This window comes from Taurulus bubalis (assembly GCF_910589615.1).
Source record: "Taurulus bubalis genome assembly, chromosome: 3".
Classification (NCBI taxonomy): Eukaryota; Metazoa; Chordata; class Actinopteri; order Perciformes; family Cottidae; genus Taurulus; species Taurulus bubalis.
The window spans coordinates 29,263,095-29,289,056 of record NC_136591.1 but is presented as its reverse complement, the minus strand read 5'-3'; the positions used below and the strand labels follow the sequence as shown (position 1 = coordinate 29,289,056).

General features: G+C 39.3%; 1 protein-coding gene across 1 annotated transcript in view; it reads right to left on the bottom strand.

Moving 5' to 3' along the window:
- The window catches only part of kcnk3a (potassium channel, subfamily K, member 3a), a gene marked incomplete at both ends in the record, with an annotated part of 30,684 nt that extends 6,788 nt beyond the window's left edge, over window positions 1-23,896 (bottom strand). Inside the window, one exon of the mRNA XM_079214709.1 lies at window positions 23,614-23,896. Within this exon, the coding sequence (XP_079070835.1) occupies window positions 23,614-23,896 (283 nt within the window). The remainder of the gene's footprint in view (window positions 1-23,613) is intronic.
- Window positions 23,897-25,962: the final 2,066 nt, after the last annotated feature.

Sequence of the window (25,962 nt, the reverse complement as noted above, 5' to 3'; positions counted from 1 at the left end):
GCAATGTATCTAGAATATTTCCAAATGACCACCTGAGTCTAAAATGTGCCACTTAGTGGACATCATAAAGCTTCGGTGAAGAGCTGATCAAGCTGATAAACATGTATATGATGCTGTCAGACAGTGAGGAATGACACAATTTTATGATCTAGCATATAACAAATTGCGATGAAATTGTTTGCTGTGCTTTTGGTTAGTACAAAGCATCTGCTGCTACTTGTAAAGCTTACTGCCGTGAGTGCATGGTGATAACCGAAGGCGACTGATGATTGTTTCAAGATTTTGATAGACTCAAACTAAAACCCGAAATGTAAGGGAGTCAAAAGTGGAAATTGAGAGAGAAATACTAATGTTAGATTTAATAGATTGTAAAGCCAAAATACAGAATTTGTATTATTATTGATATAGATTAGACTAGAATTAGAGCTGATTACTGACTAATCACCAGGGTTGAAAAACGTTTCAATTTCAAAAACAACTGAAATTTGAAATACAGGCACAGCCTTTTGAAAGTTCCCACGTCAGCAGTTCAGTAAAAACTCCTACTGAGTATCTGCAGTAATTAATTTACAGCTCAACCAAGAGGAGATGACTGTCAGTACGTATCACTGTAGTGGTTAGTAAACACATTCCTTCTGCATTGATGAAGTGTGCTCAGAGGTGTTAAACAGAATCAAAATATTCATCCGTATATGGCCAGCCTAGTTCTCCACTGGACAGGTGGCCCGAGCAGCCATCCCGGCGTGACGTCACTTTTATCCGCGTTTACGCCATCCCTAAAATGCTGCGCAGATTGAGGAATGTTCTGTACAACCGTGCAAATAAACCGTTTGGCACAGGCCCACCCTGCCTCCCAGCATGCCGTCTCCACAGCTCCCTTTCATCTCCAGCTGCGTCTGGCCAAAGACATCATTACACGAGCCAACACACTGTAACTCTCGTTCACTTGTTAGCATTAAGGTAACAAGAAAGATAACACCATGATTCATCAAAAGTCGACTATGAACCTGTATTTCCCACGAATGATGACACATCTCTATCTCGAATGTGAAACCCCTCGCATCAATTCTCACTCACAGACACCTCAAACTCCAGACGACCCCGTGATTGTTTATTCAGGCTCTCAAACACAAACTCCGGTCCTCCCGCCTCCGTCCATTACTCCGTCCAGCTTTTGACCCACAAGGCCTTGCTGACAGCTGCTGTGTAATGTCTGTGAGAACTTAAGGAATACGCTTCATTCGTAAAACAAATCATGTTTAAAGTCAATGAGTGCAATTATATTTCCAGAAAAAAGAGCCATAGTGTCGATGCCATATTATTCAGTGAGGCAGCAAAGGTGCAGAGCTGAATAGTTAGGTATGGTAGCCTATAGTTAATCAGTTAATTAAGTGAAACAATAAAAACAGACATTTTGTTTAACATTAGGCCCCAATGACCAGACTTTCAATGCTAACATAAAAGACAAAACAGGTTGTTTGTCAGCGCCTTCCAAAACCACTGCAAATCATTCATATTACCTTTTTCTCATCCGCTACCTCTATATTTTAGGTTTCGTTAGGTTCATACGACTAAAACTAATTGGCTAAAGTGAGAGAAAGATCATGGTCATAGTTAAAAGAAAGTCTCGTTGAAGCTATACTCTACCCCAATGTTCTCCCTAACAGTAAAGACTCACTGATGCAAAGTTTGCCACTATTTGCTTTCAATGTGACATGAACAATTTGCTTCGCTAGGCATTGTGGGATAGTGGACAATGCACAGGACTGACCAGTGAGACAAAAAAACAGGTAAAATAAGAAGATTCTAATTTCAACCACTTTTGTACGTCCCCTCCCGCCAAGATTGCAGGTATAAACTGCACACATCTTTTCTGGTCAGTAGTTTTTGCTGAGCGAAAACAACATCATGCTACTCTCCATTTTGCTACTGAAACTTTGCTACTTATTTATTATTCCCAACGCCCTTTTGGAGTTCGGGCCAGTTTGGAGTGATTGCTTAGCCGGGGGTTCAGGGATGGGTGGTCTAAAACCATACCAAACATGGATTGTGCTAGAGTTTAGGCCAGCGTCTTGCATGGTAGCTGACTGTCGACAGTTTCTGAGTGTGTGTCTGTGTGAATACGTCAATAAGGCAAGAGGATACATAAATGTCGTTCATTCATCATGTTCACAATTAATACTGAAATTAAAAGTAGTTCCTTTAAATGACTGTGCACTATACTTTTGAACCGATCAGAATATTTGCAGGGATCTATTTTTGTTATATTCAGTACTTGCAACGATGTCAGCTGTGTCAACTTGACATTACTCTGTTGCTGCTGTCAGCAGACTGTAAAATAGTAAGAATAATCTCCCTAATCAAACTTTCATTATATGCCCCGACAGTGAATGACGAGCCTGTCCAGCCAGTACAAGAGAGAGAGAAAGCGTGGGATACGGGATGTATTCATCTCAAGCCATCCGATGTAACACCAGAGGAGACAGCGCATTGGCAAAGCGCCTGTCTGGGTTCACTTTAACTCGGTTACCCCTGCGTGGGCTCCAAATCAGGCCTGGGAGCATGTGCTCTCGTCCAGCTCACAGCTGAGGGCCAAACATTAAAGCAGCGCAAGCCTGAAGACCAAAGCGACCAGCCGTCAGTGAGCTGTAACTCTGTTCCCTGAATGTACCTGTGTGTGGTAATAAAACCCCTCTAATCATCACTCACATTTATTTACACGTTATCTGAAGGAACACTTCCATCAAAAGCAACACTCTGTGTCTGTGTGTGTCAGACCATCTTAGTCTTTGTGTTTTACTTTCACTGTAAAAAAAAAAAATCCCTATCAGGGTCTATTTCTAAAAGTACTCCTTAGGTTCCTTTTTAGGGGATTTGAGAGGAAACCTTGGCAGGCTGCAGTTTTCCATGAGGTCAGTCAGCAAGGCATTCCAAGCAGAGTGTGAGATCTTTGGGGGGGTTAGCTAATTAAATAAATCACATGATTTATGTACCTGATACACAGTTGATATGGACTTGTTTTAAAACTCACAACACAGCTGGACCAAAACGGGGTTTACATACAGATACTATACACAACGAAGGAGCAGAGGGAGGAGGAGAAGGAACAGGTAGGAGAGGACAGGGAGGAGGAAATATAAAAGGAAGTGAAGGAAAACCGTTTTGTTATACATAACTCGTGCTTCACACTGTAGTAAATCCATAAACATATCCATTAGTAGCCACATTTAAAGTTTTAAAACCTAATCTAGTTGGTAGGAAGTCTTTAATTTGTAGTCATTGCTAATGTAGGAACTCCAGTTTCTTTCCAGGCTTTTAGGAGGTCAACTCAAATAACAAACATATCTGTTTCAAGTGCTCCATTTGGCCTATCTGCTTTAAAAGAGTGCCTGTGTGGTCACACACACTGAGAGAGAGAGAGAGAAAGAGAGAGAGAGAGAGAGAGAGAGAGAGAGTGAGAGAGAGAGAGAGAGAGAGAGAGAGAGAGAGAGAGAGAACACAATACTAGAATTTCAAATAGCTTCTTCTGGGAATAGATGCTAAAACCCCTGTTGTAAACAGCTAGCAAGAGGGCATACTACACTGTCCCTTAACTGCCAAGAATGACAACAACATGATGTCAAAATGAGCAGAGATACACAGAATAACAACATGATTGCTGATTATATTGGTACCCTATTATCTGACGACCAACTCCATAATGAGCCTGGACAGTGATTCCCATCCAGAGGTACTTGTACCCTTGGGGGTACGTGGAAAGATTGTGGAGTAGCTCCACTTCTCCAACAAATGGAGAATAGAATTACTATTTGAAAAAAATAGATCCCCATTAACGTAGCTTAACACCTGAACACACCGCTGCAATTCAAATGTGGTTAGCAAGAGCGCAGAGAAAATTAAATAGTAATCATTTAATGGTTGAAGTCGACAGCTAAAAGTTATAGATAATTAAAATACATATTTAAAACTAATGGATTGCATTGGCATATTTCAGGTTGTTCTCGTTCACAGTTCGTAATTCAGCTACCTACAAAAAGTAATGCACTTAGTTTGAATATGCATATAACCCACAAAATTGTGAAGCAGGACAAGCAAGTATGGCACTTACTAAGTTAGGTGACGTGTTATAAGAGGGACAAAGTCTGTGTTTAGAAATGTATATAAGAAATGGACATAATCATAGACAAACAGATTGGCTTGAGGACTGACACTTTGAAGCCTTGAGTTCAACATTTTGGCCGTGCACCATCTTTTGGTGGTTTTTGCCACCAGAATTGAGACGAAAGAGTAGAGATAAGTAGACATTTTTAGGCGAATTTAATGTTGCATGTTTTTTATGAACTGAAAGCACACGTTGTCAGACGAAAACACAGACAACTCTCAGACTGCTTTGGTACCGACCTGTCAATCACAAGGTAGCCACGCCCTGAAGCAGAACTGCTTCATGGTAGCTAACAGTAATGGAAAGTGTTGAAATAGTAAATAGATACATGTTTTATATTGCCAAATGTAATGGATACGAGTTTGAAATAGTTTAACTTTCACTCTTTCACTGTAGCCTATGCAAACTTGACCAAACTGAACTAAATATTGAGTGTACTGTGTAATTGATTGAAAATCAATCACCATGAACAAATTAGGGACATGAATGTTGATGAAGGAGTTAATCCGACAGGGCTGTCGGAGTACGTGAGACAACACATTTGGGAAGCACTTGTCGAGACTACAGTGGGCATAATTAGTCACAGATGTCACTGCTGATGATGATGGTGAGGATGATGAGGATAATTTTCTGTGGATTATAAAAAGAGCAGAGACACACTTACATCAAGGCTAGTAACTGGGCCAAGTGTGGTTCACACACAATAAACTGCCTCTGATCCATCTGCACCCCAAACAAGCGTTTTGTTTTTGCACACACGAGACGGGGAAGAGACAGCTGATACTGTAGAGCATAAACAACATTTTATGGTTGTTATTCCTGACACACTGGAGGGGGGCTTTGGGGTCCAGCATATGTTGCATTACATGTGGAAATAGTCCAGCTTGGTGTCATTAAAAAACAAAGCGTATGTGACAAGCCTGCTATAATTTGACATGGTTATTTCACACACGCCTTTTAATTTCTGGTAATTTGGACTGCAGCCCCATAATGTTTTATTCAGTTGAATGCTCTTTTTAAAAATAGATGCTGCTTGTCTCGCTATCTCTGCTGCTTCTTTTCCCTCACCCACATTTATATTCTTTCCAGATCTGACTTCCCACCCTCCTTTCTCTATATGTTTCTCTGTACCATCAGTCTAAAAGAGATGTGTTTGCTCTTTCTTTGCAGCCTCCAAAGCACAGTCACCTGCCTCTGACACCTGATTCCTCTGATATGCGTACACGCTCTGGCCCCAGTTCAGCTCGTTCAGTTGCTCTCAGGGAACAGATGCTGTCCTAAACTGACATGTGTTGGCTAAAGGGGAGGCACCGCATAACATACACGGATCAGTTTACACAGCAAAAAGGAAGACAATATGGAAAACAACTCTGGATTAAATGAGAAGAACACACGTAGGCACAATGATAAACATCAGTGCCGAATAACACAAATAATTTTGATTGAAAAAATGCAAAAAGAAATTACATCCTGTACACATCGCACGGTATCCTTGTCAGTCTTATGTTGTTGTTTTAGACTAGAGCCCATAGAGAGACCAATTCATCAACACATTGATGAATAACAAGAAACTGCAATGACAATGTTTGAAGACAATTAGAAAACAGTGTGTACATGACGTGCTTTGACGTGCTTTGTGCACCATTCTTTTACAACCGCAAAGAGACAGAAGCACAATTAACACCGGAGGGGAGAACAATTCAGCGCTTTCCATTAACCTTGTATTGCATGAAGGTGCCTTCTTGTCTCTTCGTCTGTTAGAAAAAAGCATTCTAAAAATTCCTAAAAGCGTCTGTGTAGTTGGATGCACTAGCAACAGGCTAAAGAACCCAGAAGTTGTATATACAGGATAAAGGCAATAAGAAGTGAGGCCTCTGCAGGGAGTATGGGAAACCTGTAATTATAACACTCAGTAACACTAAGTGTGCAAGCGTTCTGTCAGAATGTCAGTTTTAGTCTAATTAGCCTTCATTTCTGAAAGTCAAGCTAAAGCACAATGACAGTATATCACTTGTGTTACAGGGAAATGTAGGTCAATCAGAAAGCTATGCAAAATTGTATTAGCAACTTGCAAGTGCTATACATTTAGCGATCTACAGTAGCTTGCTAATAACTAAATAGTCTGTCCTATCAATGTAGTTATTAACTGCATCCTTGGTAGACATAAGGTGCTGAAACAATCATCTGACATGCTGAAATCTGATGTTTCTAGCTGCACGCATGTTGTTAGCATTTCAGCCCTCGGTTGTGGCGCGGATTGTTTTCCCTCCAGTGAATTGGTTGTTTTTCCTCATCAGAGCATGACACTTTGTGCTATGCCTCTATTTAATCCCACTCAGAACATATGCTTATCTCCATCACAATAAATTAATTACCAAATTTAAGATATCCGTATCAAGGAAATCTTCTCTTCTGTGATGTGTTTACAATATAAAAGTACATATTTAAGTGGCCCATGAGTGGCTACTTTAAAAGAATATTGAGATATTTCGGGACATTTCTTCCAGACAGTTAATTGAGATGCATGATACCATTATTGAATGAACTGAGGTGCTGGTAGGTGGATTTTTTTATTTTATGGGCGGAGCCTGGCTAGCTAGTTTACTGTTAAAAACTTGAATAATTAGCTAAGATATATTTCAGGTCTCATTTTACAATTAAAAACGTTACATTTAAGATGTTTTTATAGTGCAATATCTCTTAAATTTTTCAAGAAACTATTAAAGACAAATAATATTTATTGAAACCAATCACTTTAAATGCTTTAACTCTTTAACTCCACAGATTTCCGGTTTGACTGATATCATTTATTTAGTTTTTGTTTTAATTTCAATATGAGTAGAGTCGAGTTCAGTCCAATGGCTTTCCACAGATTGTAAGTAACAGAAAAGGAGGCTGATATTAAACTCTCACTGAAGATACGCACACATGCATACACCCATGTGAGGAAAGTGTGCTTTGCAACACACAGTGCACACATCAACACAAAGAGTTTGTGTGGTCCTTTGACAATGGCTTTCTACCGGTGACATGAGTGCCCATCAATGTCCTGGCTGAGCTGCCCGACTGGTCCTGTTGCCACATTGTAAAGATATCATATGTCACGTCATGCATGAGGCTAATGCTGGCACCTAGCTTAATGACCAAATGTAATTCAATCAAGTAATGGATCCTATTAAGGTGTTACATGAACCCCTAACTGCACTGCTGATCCTTCTCTGTACTGAACATAATGTTGTCTGTTGTTTATTTTCTGCTGCAAAAGTGATAAAATAGCTAACAATGAACGCTAGTTGACCTGATGCAAGAGCGCCTCAGCTGTCTTTCACAGCTTGGCCTTAATGCCTCGATTGAAATGGAGACCCAAGAAGCTTCAATAGCAATACATTTAATTTTCAAGTGCAACATATCTATTTGATGTGCTTTTGCTGTATTTCCTTAAACTTGCATGCACACGTTAAAGATGCAATGTGTAGGATCTGGCCAGAATTTGTATTTTCAACATCTAGTAAAATGGGCTAACATTATCAACAGAATGTGAAGCGGTGGCGGTCAAAGGTGTCTATGTATTGTTTTGCAGAGGTATCTACTGAAAGGAGCTTGCTACCTGACTAGCCGCAGCCCGTTCTGTTGTAACAGAACTCTCTTGTAACACCACTTACCTTGTAAGCGTCCAGTCTGTCACCAGTCCAACATGAGAGGACCAAGAAGTAGAGCTGCCTGGATGGCTTGTTAACCACGTTTAAGGTACTGGGTCTGTTTCTTGGATTAAATCCAAAGTGGCAGAAACAACTCTTATCGTGTCTCAGCCTCCCCTCCACCAGTAAGGAGGAATGTGTGTATGTGTACCTTTAGCTAGCTGTTCTCATCATGGATCTAAATGCCCCAACTCCCCAACTGATCAACAAACTTTCTGTTGCTGCCATTACACAGTTTAGACCCAACAACATCAACCCACTGTGACTCCTGGTGCTGCTAACTGGAGGTCTGTCTCCGAGCAACCCGCTCCATATTAGTGGCATAAAAACATGGATGGCTAATGTAAACTATTGACCAACGTTACATGTTAAGATTATAAAGCATTTATTTTGTTCATAGTTTCAGCGCATTGATCAAATTTTGCGTATTCTTGCCCTGCTGTTAGTTAGTGGACCCAATATTGGGATGAAATGCTGCCCAGTATTTGTTTAGAGAAGGTGGCCATAAATTACACATTGCACCTTTAAGTAAAGTGTTACAATGTTAAGAGGTAAAGACAATGTCATGTGCTTAAATGCAATTTTAAATGCAAAAGTTTGAATCTCCATTACAAGCAGATAGTGACTGTTCATCCTTGTTGATGTGAACTTGAAGCCTTGGCTGCCGTTTCTTGTCAGTGCATAATTTGACATGTTAACATTTGCAGCACATGTGGACAAACTCCTAATTGAACCATGTGTTATAACTTTGTTCCGAACTCAGTGTGAATGACCATGCAGTGTTAACTGTGTGTCGGGTCTCCTTGTCACCTTGGTGAGGTAACCAGTGCCTCAGGCTGCCCATATGGCAGAAGCAGACAGACAAGGAGCGCCAGCTCCACCTCCGCTCCATCTGCGGGTTCACCTTACCAGACTGGGTCACACAGTATCTGCAAAATACACCCCTTGCATTTGTTTTAACCTACTTGGAGAAGTGGACAGATAAGGTTTAATACATCAGTGCCATTGCTATTCTAATTTATTTCACTTAAATACCAAGCAGGTTAAGTAACATTTATAATCATGAATGTTGTGCATACAGAAGTGTCAGGAAAATGTTTGTAATTGGCTTCTTTTGTTCCAAAGGGTGTCTTAACTTTCAGTTATTCGGTGGTATTTCTTGTGTGTGCCAAACTCAGACAGTCTGGAGGATAAAACCACTATAATAAGGACACGCAAATGTCACTTCACTCAATGTTCCACCCTGATATTCATTAGGAGCCCAAACACCCAGACTGTCCCACTGATGTATTAGATCATGACACAGTAATATGAAATATGAAATATGAATTCGACAAAGGATAGCGTTGAAACCATCGTGTGGCACACAGCTATTATTATTTGCTGTTTTAAAAACACAAGCAAGTATGGGGACATGCTGTATGTACATGAAGACTATAGTGGGTTGTATTTCATACATTTACATCTTTTTATTTTAAAACTAGAGGGCGCTTTTTTTTCTTACTGAAGGGTTACACAGAGTGCAGTAACCAAAGACCATGAATATCGTGACTCTTTAATGCTGCAATTTTTGCCGGTAGGATTACTGGAAAGCTAAATGTATTTTTGTTCAAACACCAAAGAAGGAGTTCAAAAGCTCCCTGCTTTGTATTTGCTTTACTCCAAAGTGGGATATGTTGCCTCATTAGTGTAGTAAAAACAAATACATAGGATTACTCAGAGGCTTTTTCAATTGAACATGACCAAAATTGGAAAGAGGAAAACATACCGATTGTCTCTTTAACAGTTTTCACAGAAAAAGTGAATTTCTTAGTCGATTACGTTTTATGCAGCTTACAGGAACAGACATAGTGAACCAACGTTGGGCAATAAATCGACTCTCTGTACCCGAGAGGACATTCTTCACTGATGGAAATAACAAATCATCAGTATACCCACAATCACAAATAAGAATCATTGCAACCCTATCACCAGACAAGAATGTGGATTTTTGACAGTGTTGTAAGACACTGGATTGTATTCAACAACAATGTTTTATAAATGTTAAATGTCAGTGTTTTGAAATGTTCAGTATCTGGACATGAGAACTATGGCATGGTTAGGGGTAGGGAACAATTCAGTTATAGAAAACAAACAGCCTGGTTAAATTATGTTTCCATACAATGAAACTGCATTGTAAATTACATTTTGAGAGAAACGTAATTTCTCCCGGATTACGTTTTTTTTTACGTCTCACAAATACATTTCTAATTGTTGTCTGCGGAGGTGCGTTGATGGTCGGGATGGACGGATCACGCTGTTTGTGTCTCATGAGAAACCACATTTTTGACTTGTGTTTATTTATTTCCGTAATTGATATTGTGTTAGGTTTAAGTCAAACCTTGATTTTTGACTAAACCTAACCAAGTACTATTTTTTGTTTTGTTTCAATTTACAACATTAACCACGTGTTTAAAACTGCGACTGTTATCCAAGAGGAAATATGCTTCCCCCAAAGCGTAATAAAAAATGCAATTTAGTTTAGTACAGGAACATACTTTTGTTGAAATAAACCATTAAAACACTTGGTTACGGTCAAGGAAAAGCTTTTGGTTATGGTTAATAAAAATGCAGCGTTGTTGGACCGTGATGCAACTTCAGCCCTCTGCATGAAACTCGAATGCACCAACCCCCACCTCCACACTCTTCGGGTTGAGTCTAGTTTATACAACGCGTTATCTAACCACGGCAGAAGGCAAACATTGTTATTGCTGTTCTGAACGGCCACACTCAGAGGGGAGGTGAAGAGTCAGCCTTCATAGAGAGATGGGAGGCATGGTAATAGTTTAAATATGAGAATAACAGCACACATTTTCTCTCTTCACATTGTTTCACTGGTTTCTATAAAAATGACAGAAGTCGTCGTGAAAAAACAAATAAAAAATGTGAGCTGAGAGTTCAAACCCTGTTTACTTGCTGCTATGTAACATTGACGCTGTAACATTCTACTGTTAACCTCACAATTGTTGCAACAAAAGATACAATAGTTGCCATTTCACTTTCCAGATTTGTAAAATCCTTTCTTATATTATTATAAAAATAATAAAGCCTTCAAATTCATGGACTCAAACTGGACTCCCTGGGGCATATCACCAACCGTTCTGCTGTGCTTCATCGTAAAGTAACACTACTTCCTTCATTGCCACCAGATGTTGGCATTAGGCATAAATTGCAAGGTGCAGACTTGTCCAGTATCAACACCGTTTCTGGGAATCCTGTGCTGATTCTTTTAGTTTTATATTGTGGTTATATTGTGGTTATATTGTGGTTCCTATGAAAACTCTACTCTCTAGGTGATAACAAAAAAAGAACATGGCAGCCAGCGTCGTTATTGGTCAACACAGTTGCTCGAAATGCATCTTTGACCAATCAAATTGCTTTCGTACCCACCGGAGCAAATTGCCACGAACAATAAATACTCTAGCACTGTTTTCCACCACACAACCAGCATGTGAATGAGCAGCAGACACCTCTCACTGACAGCTGTGATATTAGGATTATTCCACAGAAAATATCTTAGCAGCCTGTTGTTTTAGCCCAAGGTTGTCACAGGGCACTTGTGTTTATTTTGTATGGATATTAAATGTGTAATCATAAGCTCTGATAGCAGCCCTCGGGGGTAAACACTAGTCACCTATCACTGTTATTGTTATTATCATTAGGCCCCAGTGTGTGACAGTCCACTTCATCCAGGTTGGCTTGTTGAGAGATTAAACAGATGCTGGAAACAAATTGTAAAACATATTCCCCTGAGAGACAGTATACTGTATATGCCAGGCGATCTATAGTTGCTTGGCACTGTCTGACCAAATCATTCCACTGCTCCCAGCCAGTTGGAGTAGCGAAAAGCTAATACAACACCCAGGTTAACACAAGGAGAAGGTTGGGGCCGTCAGGAGCCAGTGAGTTGTGAGAAAATCACTTCAGGTTGTTATGATAAGGACAGCAATGAAAGCGCTCTGTTTTGTGCGACAACCATAAACATACAGTATTAGCTCCTCGCCTCTCACCTCAGTGTTTAGACCCTTTCCATGATGAGGAAAGATTTTTCTTTTGTATGTTGTGAGGCAGAACAGGCTACTGAGGCTCCCCCACCATCTCTTTGTGCTGGGGATGGAGACAGCTCAGTGCTTTGGGCACATAATCGACACTGGTATAAACCGCCTTCCTGTCTGAGAGAAATGTGTGCAAGAGCTGTGTTTCATGACATTGTGAGTTCCTCAGGGAGAGTTTCTCTGGTGTGGTTGTGTGACTAGCTGTGTATCTTCTTTTTATTGCAGCAGAGGCTAGTTATTTCATTTTGTTGTCCCCCCTTCAATGCAGCTTTAACTGGTATTATGATTGCATTTGTATATTTAATCAGCAGGCCATCGTTTGTGTGTTATTCGTCAAGAGATAATTTTTCAGATATTGGTTCTTAGAAATTTGCCTTACACTGAGTTGTTTTTTTGTGTAAGTGGTGCTGTGGGATTATACATATATCACTACTGTGGCTCTATACAGTGGCTCTAAGGCCTATTGAAGGGGTAAAATGAGTTCAAATGCAGCATACAAGGACACACAGATACACACCATACGCATACCAATGTACCCATAATGAGCGTTGTGTTGCAAATTCCCCATCAGCATTCAGACATTTTTAAAAGAAATAAACAGACAACTTGCGGCTCAGTGAGGGCCATTACATTGTGTCTCCTAAGCATCATTGAGAGACACGTCTAGATGCTTTCGTCGGTGCCTTCTCCCACATTTGTGTATAAACACAATACACGTCCTTTCAGTCAGTTCATATGAAATGTTTTGCATGGATGTTTTAGATTAATGCTTGCATAGTCAATAAACTGCAGCAGTGTGGACAATAAACCACATTTAATATCTGAGAGCCTCAATCTGGTTGAGAGTCAAAAATGTGAGTTTGATTAGTGACCTGGAGGCAGTGTTGCCAGATTTGACTGAAAAGAAACAATCAGAGCCTCAAACGTGGCCAACTGATTTAACAGAAGAAAATAACAAATAGTACTCTGACATCATTCACACGGACATGTTACTATGTTTGACACGGATTACTGTCGTGACCTTTACATACTAGGGATGTAGTCAACCAAAGAAAATCTGGGTTTACTAAAGTTTGACCTATACTTTACCCAATCGATTGGTAAAGGAATTGTCAATAAACGTAAGTATAAGTAATTAATACAAAATGTGAGCCGTCGAAGCTGCCACAAGTGGCTGTGCACAGTTATAATTCATACAGAACAATTAGGCTATTCATTAGACCAAACATAATAAAACATGGGAATTCTGATCAGTGCACACTGTGATGCTCAGGTCAGGGTTTTTAATACCTGCACTCACCTAACCCAACTTTTTATTCATTCTAGTAGCGCAATTGTTTTACTGGATGAGTTTTTTTTCTAGGTTTTCTGTTTGCTGCATTCCTTTACTGCCTTTTCCTCCTTTGCCAAAATAAAAACACCTGCTCTGAACCAGCCTTGGTAGTCCTGGTCGGTTCCCAGTGGTTTTCTCCTTCATATTCACCTCATTCCCTTCACCTGGGCTTCTCCACAAATCGCTCCACCTGCACTTCATACTCTCGTCAAAATAGTTTGTATTTATGTCCTGGTTTTCAGTTCGCTCTTAGTCGGATCTTAGTTTTTGTTCTGTGATAATTAATGTTTTCCTTGTCATATCATGAATAAAAGATGAATTTTCCTCAGATTTCGGTTACCTGAAAGTCCACTTATTCCACTCTTCCTGACATTAAGTAAGCAAGGGGCTTATTCAGACCAAATGATCACAACCTGCCAAGTCAAAGGAGAAGTATCCAGTTTTGTTTTTTTAAACCTCCTGAACCTTCCTTGTAAAGCTTCTCTCTCGCAGAGTACTCTGCTGCAGAAGCAAAGAGCAACAATAAGTTGTTACCGGCATTGTTCCTGGAATCACTTCCCAGCTGAGCTGTCTGCACACGGAACAAGTTTCCAATACCTTTCCTTTTCAGGTCAAGAGAAGAAACACAGTGACACAGCCTAAATCAACACTCCATGGCACTTTCACAGCCACACAGTCTCATCTTCCTTTGTGTTTCAATCTTCAGATTTATGATCTTTGTTACTGTGCATGGGACATTTTTTTAGATTGAGTACACAAATGATATATAATTCACACACATGTAGACCATTGAAATACATTCCAGCATCAGTCTAGTAAAATGACCAACAATGAATTGATCTTTGACCTCCACTAAAACATGTGACACCTTATATGCACATGGGCACTCTGCTTTGATTAGAGTTGATCCACATACAGTGTCCTGCTGCTGTAAATACTCAGTAGAGCAGTTAATCCACTGCTGAAAATAGTCCCCAAACAAGAGCCCTATTACTTGGGTTTCGGTAATGTTTGCTAAAAACAACAGTGCCCAGCTGTTTTTTGTGCAACTGTTTTAGCTTTTGCAAAAAAATAAACAATAGTTTTGTGACAGTTGTTTTAAGGTTTACACCATCAGTGGGAAACAAATGGGCCTGCACTTGAATACCACAGAAAATCACTGAGACACATCTCAAATTTCCAACTGGAATAATGAGGACATTAATCGAGCGACTGTGTCCAGCCAACACTAAAAGCTTTGTGTTGTAGATGGCCACATCATTTAATATTCCAGGATATGAGTTTATAGGCTATTCAGAGGAAAATAGAGAAAGAGGTTCTCATTTCTGGTCAAATAAACCTCACAGGAGTCAGTTTGCCACAGTATACCAGAGACATGTCATTAAGTGTATATTTATACTTTGGAAGATAATCAGTAGGAAACTTGAAAGAGTGAAAGAGTTTCAGATCTCACTGTGTACTATTTTATTTGGTTAAACTCCAGTCAGCCCCCACTGGATTATGAAGTCTAATAAATACAATGTCATGTTTTGTTTAGTAAGTCAGGCAAGCGTTCAACTTTCCATTGAGCCAGCGTAGCATAAAGCAGACGTACAATAGGTAAACATTCGCTGGTCATGTGAACGGAGCAGCAGCAGCAATGAGAGTCACTTCTGTCAACTTTCTCAGACGTTACTCCTTCAGATCCAGAACAGCAACAAGCTCTCAGCCAATAATAGCTGTGGATGTTTTTACGTTTCTCTCTGAGCACTCACTTTGGGCACACAGCTCAGTGAAGTTGGGGCCTTTGACGCTAAAATCCAAGCAATAATTTTCAGGCGCTTTTAATTAAAGAGCCATGAATGTTGCAAGTGCTGGAAATAACGTGCAAGATCCAATAAACACTTTGACACGCAGGGATTTGTTTGCTCTGTGTCTAATTATTTATACAACTGTTCGCTGATGGAGGTGTCGGTGTGTTTTACTTCCCCTGGTAGCGCTGTAATATTTATCCTATTCATTGACTCCAGTACAATAAATATGATAACGAAAACAAAGATCCCATTAAAATACACTTTACTGGAGCACTGCCGTCTTCATTTAAGTTTATTGCTCATTCAGGTCAACTTTGTCAACTCAGGAACTTGAGTGAACTTTGTTGAACAAATCAACAAAGTTAAAAGTTGCATTTATCTCCTTTATAATTAGTGTCTGGTATTAGGTGTCAACAAAAAGAACTACAGTATGGGATTTTGGCCAGTTGGTAACGTTAACTAGTACATGGTGAGAGGACAGGCTTCAAAACTACCCAATCTGATCTCACAGAGATACGTGAAATGACCATGACATGTTAACAACACATTACGTGGCACCATGGAAACAATGCCAATGGAAATCCATCAGGATCCTTTTTCATGGTGTGAATTACAGGTTCAACAGAAATATATTTTTAATCAAAGTCCATGTAGAGAGGTTGTTGTGTATGTGTGTGTGTGGATGGGCGGGTCCAGTACGGTTGAAACAATAAGTCAATGTTGAGATATTTAAATCATGAAGGCAAATAAGAAGTTTAAGTAACAAAAGTAGTTATTTTAACCCTAATAATGATGTTTACTTTCCTAAAGTAAACGAGTATTTTTTGTTGCCGAAACGTTAAAATGTTTCTGTGGTGACACATAATCTAAACACAGTCTGTGCCACCACCGTGTAATGTGCTGTAAAGAGGTCGTGGTCATTTAACGTATTTCTTTGAGATCACGATGAATCTATCTCTGTGCTATAACGGTATTCTATTGTCTTCCGTTATCTAAGTCAATTTGCATTCACCACAGCGTGACGATGGACGGTGTACTTATCCAAGGTAAAAAAAAAAGTAAAAGTTCAAGGAGTCACAAGGATGCAAGGTGATTAATAAATATATATATATTGCACAATTGTGAAAAGTCCCATCGGATTGAATCTTTCCTATTAAACTATACATTTTGATTAAAAATCATTCACTTCATTCAGTCATCTTCAATGTGTTTTTCATTGAAATGTACATAACATTCTCCATTTTAACCCAATTTCACCCCTTGGAGAAGTCAAAGACGCAGTTCCTTCATCATGAAGCAAAGAATAACGACACACTCGGAGCACCTGCGCCTCAGCATTTTTCATCTTCCCTTCTCGTGAGCATGTCGGGCCCGTGGTCTGAGTTGTCTCTTCTGACCGGATCAGGTGGCACAAGGCAGTGGCTTTTCTTTTTCTCCAGGACAACAGCTTATGGAGGTTTCCCTTTATCTTGTTGTACACCTTGATCTGTCTGTTAAAGCTATAATATCCAGTGGTGGGATTCAAAATCCAGAGCATATGGTACACTTACAAAATGTCTGAAATTATAAAATGTTATTGGGGAGAAAAAAAAGTCTCCCTTTCATATGCCTTCCCAGTGTCACATGTCCATGGAAAAAGGAAGAGCAATCAACATTTTGTTGTCATGTGTTGTAATCAACTATGTGTCATGTCAAGAAGGCCTTTTTTTCACAACAAACAGTAGCACGTGTAATTAATTTAATAACTTTTAGTAGAATTGAGATAAAGTAATTGTTGCCATGTGGCAAATGTATCATTCCACACGGTAAGAAGCCAAAAAGGTTGTAAACAACGACCCTAATGAGCGGTGGATGAGCACTCCATCCAGAGAGAAGCACACTTGACATGACCTGACACTTCTTACCTCGATGACATTTATAATCATTACAGTAGATTTACATTTCTGGGTTATTTCTGAGTTTCCACACATGCCAGCATGTCAACTTGCTCAGCATTGTTTCAAATTACGCCTGGAGGGCCAATCCCTCCGTCCCTTCCTCCTTTATACCATGACCAGTGTGTCTAACTTAGCTCGACACTTATCGTCTTTATTTGGAAGTTTGTGATCTTCTTGTAACCTCAGTGACACAAACTGTAAGAGGGGCAAATCACACAAAGAGTCAATCAACCATTCGTCATCCTCTCAGCTCGAGGCCGCTCTGACTCAATGACTGCCCACTGTTCTGTCATAATTAACATATTGTAAACATGCACAAAAATATAATGTACAATTTGTCCTGTGGAATTTGAGATCTTAAAACATGTTTGAAGTATGTTATGTAATTAAAAAAACAACAACAACAAACAGGGCTATCTTTCTTTTCTTTTGAAAAGAATTGTAATTTTTACAACAACAGCTTCATGTCACATTACATCTCAGTGTGTCTTCACGATGTGGTTCACTGCAAAGCACGACATTGGGTTATGCAAGGTATTTTTACGGGTCCTTGTAGGCAAGCACCAGAGAGAGTTGCGGTTACCGTATCTTCCAAATCACTTAAAACACAGCAGCAGCTACACAGCAGGGCCTGGATCAAATCCCCAATTCAATTAAGCTGTAAACTGAAACAGCTCTGGCTGATTACAGATAGGTTGCATGAAGAACTTCCAATTTTAATACATTTTTTATTAATTTTAAATACTGAATTTTTCGAGGTGTCAGTAGCCATGTTTCCAATCAATTGTCAAGAAAATGTTCAATCAATTATTGCACACAAAAAATAAAAGTGCAGATAAAGCACCTTTCCATCATCTGGTTTGGAGCAAATAAACTGGGCTCCAGCGAAGATTGGTCAGAAGTTGGCACTATAGGCTCAGCATGTCTGTAATCCACCAAACAGAGGAAAAGGAGTAGCGGTCGCCATGTGGAAACAAAACAAGTTGGGCAATTTTGAATAGTCCTTTCACGTCAGCTAGTATTGGCCAAGAGTCATGCTGTCCGGAGACAAAGACAAGCATTTGCACATTATGAGAATATCCAAGAAAGACGACGCCAGCAGAAGCAGCTGATCAGTTATTTGAGTTCATTGTTCCTTGTGTCAGAACTTCTACAGAAAAGGCGTTTCCCTAATCCACTAAGCTCATCAACAGTTTTTGGACAAAGGCAAAAACCACCCCAAGTTTTGTACATTTTTGCAATTTCAATTCAGCTTTTCTAATGCAATAATTCCAAATGCGCATGAAAGTATGCAAATGGGAACATGACTACTGAGAGCACTGGTGATCTTAAAGATGTTAAAGATGAATTACTATTGTTCCCCTTTGTTTTTGTCGTCCACCTTACTTTGTATTATCCCCTGTTTGTAAGTTCAGGTACTTGTTTTGTGATCACTTCTTTATTTAAGAAAAAATAAATCTGAAGTATTTCCTGGCTTGTTCCTCTGAATAGAAGAACCTCAATAAGTAGCTGAGCTCTGGTCTTTATCATAAAACAACAACAACAACAACAACAACAATGCATTGGGAACTTAAGAAAACAAGAATAAAGCCTAACGGGTCTCTGTGTGGCTTTGAACCACAAATGTGAACCTCGTGCTGGTCCAAGAGGAAAAGTAAGAGGTTTGAAAAAATTTGGAGGAATTCGTCATCTGGGAACCATGAATATCTGGACGACATTTTGTTCCAATCCACCTCGATTACAGACAGATTACCGAAAGGTCTTCATTCTGCTTGATGTGATTATACTTGACGAAAGCTCCAGCGTAACCGAAGCACATATACGTCGATATGTGTGATATATGCTTTAGATGAAAGCACTTTCACCCCATACAGAGAAACCAAATAGAAGCATCTCTATTGTCTCACTAATGATGCCAATATATCACTAGATGACTGAGTGCAATGCAGCTGTCACCTTGCCGACGCTCTCTGAGAGGTGCTGAAGTGTCCATCTTCCTCTGTCTGTCTGTCTGGTGACGATAGGCGTCCGTGTGGCTGGCGAGAGTTATATTCTTGGTGCACTCAACCACTTACTTAAACTGACTGAATAATAATGATGATACTAATGTAAGTAATTACCATTAATAATTCAGGATCTGACCTCTAATTATTCAACGGCTGTAAATGATTCACATGTCAGGTGCCAAATCAAAGTCCACGTGAAAATATAAACATTATTTGATTCATTTCAGGTCCACATATAGAAACATTAGATGCACTGACCCAGAGAGGATTTTGCTGGGCTTTTTCAGCGAAGGCCTGCTGCACATTTGCACACTAATGTGCTTCCACACTTGGTAGCTTTCCAGTACATCAACAACTGATGCACTGCTGGTGACAGAGCAACTAAACCAGAGCTGGAAGGGCTTCAGCTCTCTGATCCAAGCCACTTTTAAAATGATGGAGGAGAGTTGCCTGCAAACCAACCAGCAGATTCTCCTCATAGGGTCCAAGGCTTTAACACTGACTGGATGCTATCTGGTGGGATTATAGCGAATTGTATGGATTGCATGCCATGAATGCATTTGTTACTTCCTCTCTCTATGAAGTCTCGCAGACTACAAACGATGAGCTCTTCTATGGAAAACACTGAGGTCATGTCTACCGAATCTGCGAGATGGCAAATGATCTTTGAACATAAAGTATTTAACAAGAGGTGATTCACAATAATAAAAATCCAGGAGGGATTTTTACTCTAACCACAGCCATATGGGGACTTTAAAGGGTCCTGTCGGAAAAAAAGTTATGTTTATGAGCCAAAGAGGAAGGATAATGACTTCAGAGATTAGACATTAGACAATAGGTCAGAAGCCAAAAAGTAATCTGTTGCATGATTTATTCCCCACAATTTTAATGAACTAGATCAGTGAGTAGTTAAAGGGTTAGTTTACCCAAATTATAAAGACACATAGTGTCTCACTTACTCCTGGTGACATTGAACTGTTTTGGTTGTCGGGGAACTCCCTTTAGTGAAATTACTATTATTTGAAAATGTCATCAACAATCAGTGTCCTTATTAATATGGGTAATCCCCAGAGCACATGCTTTTTTTAAAGACTAGAAAGTAGTTCTGCTAAAATCTGCAAGAAACAAAATTCCACCCACCTCCATTATATTTGACTGCCTGGCTAGGCACAGCGATAAAAAACTAAGATTATTTTCTTTTAGATTTGTGTGACCCGACCCTTTTAAATTTGCTGTTAAAATACTGTAATAAACACAAATGTGTCAACATGAATTATTATTATATATATATATATATATATATATATATATATATATATATATATATATATATATATATATATATATATATATATATATATACAAATACTGGACGATTATTTTTCTGCAAATTGCCATGTTTTGACACTCCCATAAGTAAGTAAAACAATTTGTGTGTGTAATTTGACTTATATAAGTTTGTGTAAACATACTGTGATATGATATTGTGACTTACGTAAAATGTCATGTATGTCAACGTGTGATGGAAAAAGAAAAGCACAAGCCAGCTGCCCAAGGAGAATAGCTCAACATGATACTGCCCTGATCAGATGCCATCCAGCATATCTCATAACAAAAATAAGTTATGAGCCATGTCTTATTTAAGACAATGTGTCATGTGTCCTCTATGTGGTCTGTAGTTGACCTTGACTAGCAGCCTGGGCGATGAGTTCAGTATGTCATTAGCGTATGCAGCGATGACCAGATACGCACGCCAGGAGGTGGTTCGTTGAGTTTGTACCCAGGAGGAGACCTTCCTCAGACCCAGACCTTTATCTACTCCTTCCATCTTGAAAGTGCTTTCTCATTTATTTTCCCCTTGTGATGTTTCTCCCAAACGTCACATCTGTTCCCCCTCCTCCACACTTGGTGAGTAAATAGACACCCTGCCCTCTGCCTCCCCTTTCCTCTGTGGAAAGTGATGACTGATTGTGGTTTCGCCTCCCTCCTTCACTTATGTTAAATTATTAGTAGAGCGCACTGGGGCCAGATCTTGTCTTGTGTCAGTTGGTTTCCACTGGGGGTTGTGCGTTTTAGAAATAGGAAATGTGTATATTTGGTCATAGCTTCCCAGGAAAGGATGTGTTCTCGCATGGACACCCAATGTGTTATATACAATATGAATTTCACAATAGTTGCTTCAGACTGACTTGCTACTCCCGCTTTACTTGATTTTTTTATACAGAGAACACCATGTCATGTTTTCACATCATCTCTACCACTCTGGTCTCTGAGGGGTCCTGTGTTGGATCTGAATGTCCTGAGGCCTCATTTTTAAAATTACTTTATGACTAATTTCAAAGAATATAACAGGAACTAAGAGGTGCATGTCTATTCTTATACTTTGGTTGGTGACATACATAGTTGTATCCTCTCTTTCATCATGAGAAAAATATGAATACATCACATGTATAAACTCAGATTTAGCTTCAAATAAAAGCTTCAAAGGTTCACCCTCATATTGTGCCTCAGCATGTGGACCTCACTGCAAGTCATGGCTGCGTGATATTGAGTGTACCGTACAATATCTTCAGTGTTAATGTTGTGTGCCAGGAGGACAACGGAACAGCGAGGGTCTGGTGTTGTCATTAATACTTAATGGCAGGCTGAAACGCCAATCACTGTGTGGAGCAGCCTCTGGGCTCACAATTACAGAATGCGGTTACAGACACCCGGGCTTGGGTTAGTGAACAATTAGTCGCCTCCATCTGATAGGGTTACAAGTCACAGGTCACTACTGACGACTGCCCCGGCCACTAAACACAGGAGAACGGAAGACTCAGATAGGAGCTGATAAGGACAGGAGATGTTAAAGTGAGACTGTGAGACATTAATAAGAATAAAAACACAATCTCTTTATTACAAATACATAGCGGAATTTATACGCTCAAGTGTTTTGCCACTTCAGTCTTAGTTGGTCTGTTGTGACCAGTAGTTTATGATGGCTAATTCAAATTAAATGCCTGTAATTGCCACCAGTGGCCACAGTGGACGCTGATGCTGGCAAAACTTAGCATATAGCTGTTTCAAAGGTGGAAACTTAAAACGGACAAAGAATATTTTTCTTATATTTAACATGTCTGAATAAATCAAGCCTTGAGTTGTAGCTCCATGCAAATAGTGTTCTGCAAAGAGCAGAGTGAAGTTGAAATTAAATAACAAACAGGCTCAGATTGAGGGCTGTGTGATAAAGGGAGTAAAGAGCAGGGAGCCTTGTGGTGTTGCAGGACCTTTTGGAGCAGGGATAATGAGTAAGAGCACATTAGAAGAGGCAAATGAGTGTCTCATATTTTAAGTTTCCTGGAGCATCTTCTCCAAAAACAACCCTTAGTTAGTTAGTAGTTATGAGCAGCAGCATTTTGTGTTTGGAGAGAAGCTTGTCCTTAATAGTCCTGCAATGTTGACTTTGATGCAACCCCGTTCAATGCTACAATGCATTACAATGCTCAAGTATAAAAGGCTCTGATGATGATTGTTTGGTTACATAAAAAATGTCATATCTGTGGAGTCTGCATGAAGTAATACACACAAAGTTAACATTGCAATAAAGGGGTTTCAACTGTATGGTATTTTTAACCTTCTTTGCTGTCGCCATTATAATCATATAATATCCTATAAATAGGAAGTTTAATGCAATGTTATCAGGCCCTAGGGTGTAATCGTTTCATGATATATTATTAAAATACAGCTGGAGGAGTGCACCTGTTGAGTGTATAATTAATATGCAATTGTATGGTATTTCATATATGCTATCATTATAGCACATCATATTATGTTATGTACCTATAAGCATGTGTTCTGTCTTCAGCTGCTGTACTGAAGTAAGTATCAGTGGTATGTATACTTTGTTTGAGTATTTACATTTATACTTCTCTATTTATTATACATTTTGAAATATTCGTCAGACAGGTGTGCTACTGCGGGGTCAGATTTTACACAAAAACATATGGTGATCTTATAAAATAAGATGCATCGTTATTGATTAAACTACACAGTAGACATATACAAGACAGGAAGCAAACAAACAACAGGCAAATGATATGTAGCATTAAAACAATACCGGCTAATAAATAATAATAAAACACTCACTGCTGCATTTATCTGCATGATGAGTATTTTAATAATGCTTTTTTTAATGGAGGGTTTTTATTTGTAATGCAATTTGTTACATTGCAGTATTGATACTTTTGTGAATATATAATAATCAAGAAAGGATATCTGATTGAAGCATATGGGAATGTGTTGCCACCTGTTGTGGGCTAGTACTGAGTTCATGATTATCTTCAATCTGTATTACTCATACTAATATAATGATCCTATAAGTATTACTTGTAAATGTTTGTGGTATCTGCTACAATGTTCATTTTAGGATTTAGCCTTGATGTGATGTTATAACAGCTGGCTAGCAGCGTGTTTCATACGGGGTTACAGACATACAGACAGTCATGAATCTGACCTCAAATTAATCAGAAACCGAATATCAACTCTTTTTTGGGGGGTTGCAGTAAAAATCCAAAACCAAAGTTCCGCGACATGATCTCAGTGTCTTACCTATGGTGGTGATCACAGTGATGGCGAAGTAAAACGAGCCGGCAAATTTCCACTGCACCCCGGCTTTGTGCGGCTTCAGGTTCAGCACCACCTTCTCCAGCTCGTCAAAGTCCTCCGTGGACAGGTTGAAGTTCTGCAGCAGCTGCGCCTTCAACAGGTACAGCTTGCTCCGCTGGGTCGTCTCCTCCCGGGATTCCAGCGCGTCGAAGATCGCGGCGCCGACTATCAGGTAGGTGAAGGTGCAGATGATGAGCGCAAGGGTCCTCACGTTTTGCCTCTTCATGGTGGTGTGGTGCGTGTCAGGGGGACGGGCGGAGTGTGGGCGCGGGTCTGGAGGACGGGGAGCTCGGCTGGCTCATGGCTGTGCTGCTCTGACGGAGCAGAGGAGCTCTCTGATGACTTTATGAGCCGGGAGCTGTTCATTCAGCACCACGCCCCCCTTCCTGACTCCCTCCCTCCCACTGGCGGATCCCCCACCCACCCCAAATTCACCCCATCTGCCTCCCATCTCAGAGATAACATTGTGTGAATTCCAGTTTAACCCTCACTGCAAAAAGCATACTGATCGCACCAGCTTTGGGTTGTTACGAAGTACATTTACTCAAGTAAAAACAATTTGAATCTGAAAAAAAGATTTGAACCCGGGGAAAAAAAGATTCGAAAAGAAATCTGTTACTGAAAACTGAAAAAATATATGTTATTAAAAAAAATAAAACAAAACTGAATCAAGATTATATTTAACTCCAAAAAACTTGTCATACACTTATTTTTCTTTCGAATACATTGTTGAATTTGTCAAAGTTCAACAACAAAACTTGATTTTTCAGCTTCAAATCTTTTTTTCAAATGAACAAAACATTTGTCCTGGATTTGGTTCTATACTTAACTACAATTGTAAAGGTACTTGAGTATTTACATTGTATGCCATACTTAATATTTCTACTACTAATTTTTGAGGCAACATTGTACTTTTTACTGAACACTCTTTAAAGATTGGAATACTTCCACTACTGTGAACAAAGTGCAAATTTTAATTTTGTTATATTTAACTGCAGTGGTAAGACATTATGTACAACTTTTCTGTATCAGCATGTTGCGGTAATACAGTATATCTGCTCTTTCATCATCTTTTTATACAGCAAAAAGTCTTAAAGCCCCCAAAATGTAATTCCTATAGATTATTATTTAACTAACTCAATTCCTTAACATATGATCAACAAATAACTGATCAACAAATACCTGATCAACAAACAACGATGCCATTAAAACAATAAAAAATGTATTATTGCATATTAAATTACCTTTGCTTACTCTAGTGCAGTGATTCTCAACTGGTGGGTCGCAGGTTTTGCCTGAAAAAAAAAGCAACAAAAAAAAAATATTCTCTCTTTTTTTTTTATCCTGTGGTTTTATTTTGAAAGGACTTTTTTATGCAGCGGAGTGTCGTTATTTTGCTGCCTCTGGTTTCAACTGGTTTTGCACTTGTCCTCCATGTTGTCAGCAGCGTGTGCCAGGTTGGGTCAAACCATCCTGATATGGGGGAGACTCTGGGTTTTTAGGATAATTTAATTAAACAGCCTACTGAATATAAAATTCACAACTGATGGCGCTGCCTGCATGACAGGAAAAATTGAGAATTGAGAATTGAGTGCTGCTTAATTTTCTGTAAAGCACAATGTTTTTCAGTATTTACTGATGAGGTAATCACAAGAGAAGTTAATGTTGTATATATGAATCCTTTTGAATTCCACTTTTGTTTAATTTGTTTTGAGTTAGTGGAAAGCTGCTCCTTAAGACAGTGACTTGTTCCATAGTAAAGTGTTTGTCATAGATTCGGTGAGTGTGTATTCTCAGTTAAAGTTAGGTAATTTGAGTCTTTTTGAAACTACTTCTTAGTTGTTGGACTTTTTAGTTTGTGCATGAAAGCTGTTGAGTCTGTTTAAAAATAGCTGAAGATTCTGAATAGTTATGTATGTTGTAACACCTTGTGTCCTTTTTGGTTTTTAATTAAAATGCAGCTAATTGAGTGTAAAAGGGAATAGTTCCCTCTCTATCATTGCCACTAGCTGCTCGTTTTGGTTATTAAACTTGTGTTTGTGTTAGCATACATTTTCTGTACTATCTCAGGTTAAAAATGCACCATCTTTTCATTAAATAAATTGGAGAAGTTGAGAATGTTCTTCGATTTGGGTCGTGGCTTGTCATTCAGGGGTGATGGTGGGTCCCGGAGCCAGACCAGTTGAGAACCACTGCTCTAGTGCATCTGTACATTATAAAATACATCAATAAATCATCTAAGCCATTTGCATGCCAAACATTCAAATTTGAGGATTTGCTGTTTTCCCTTGT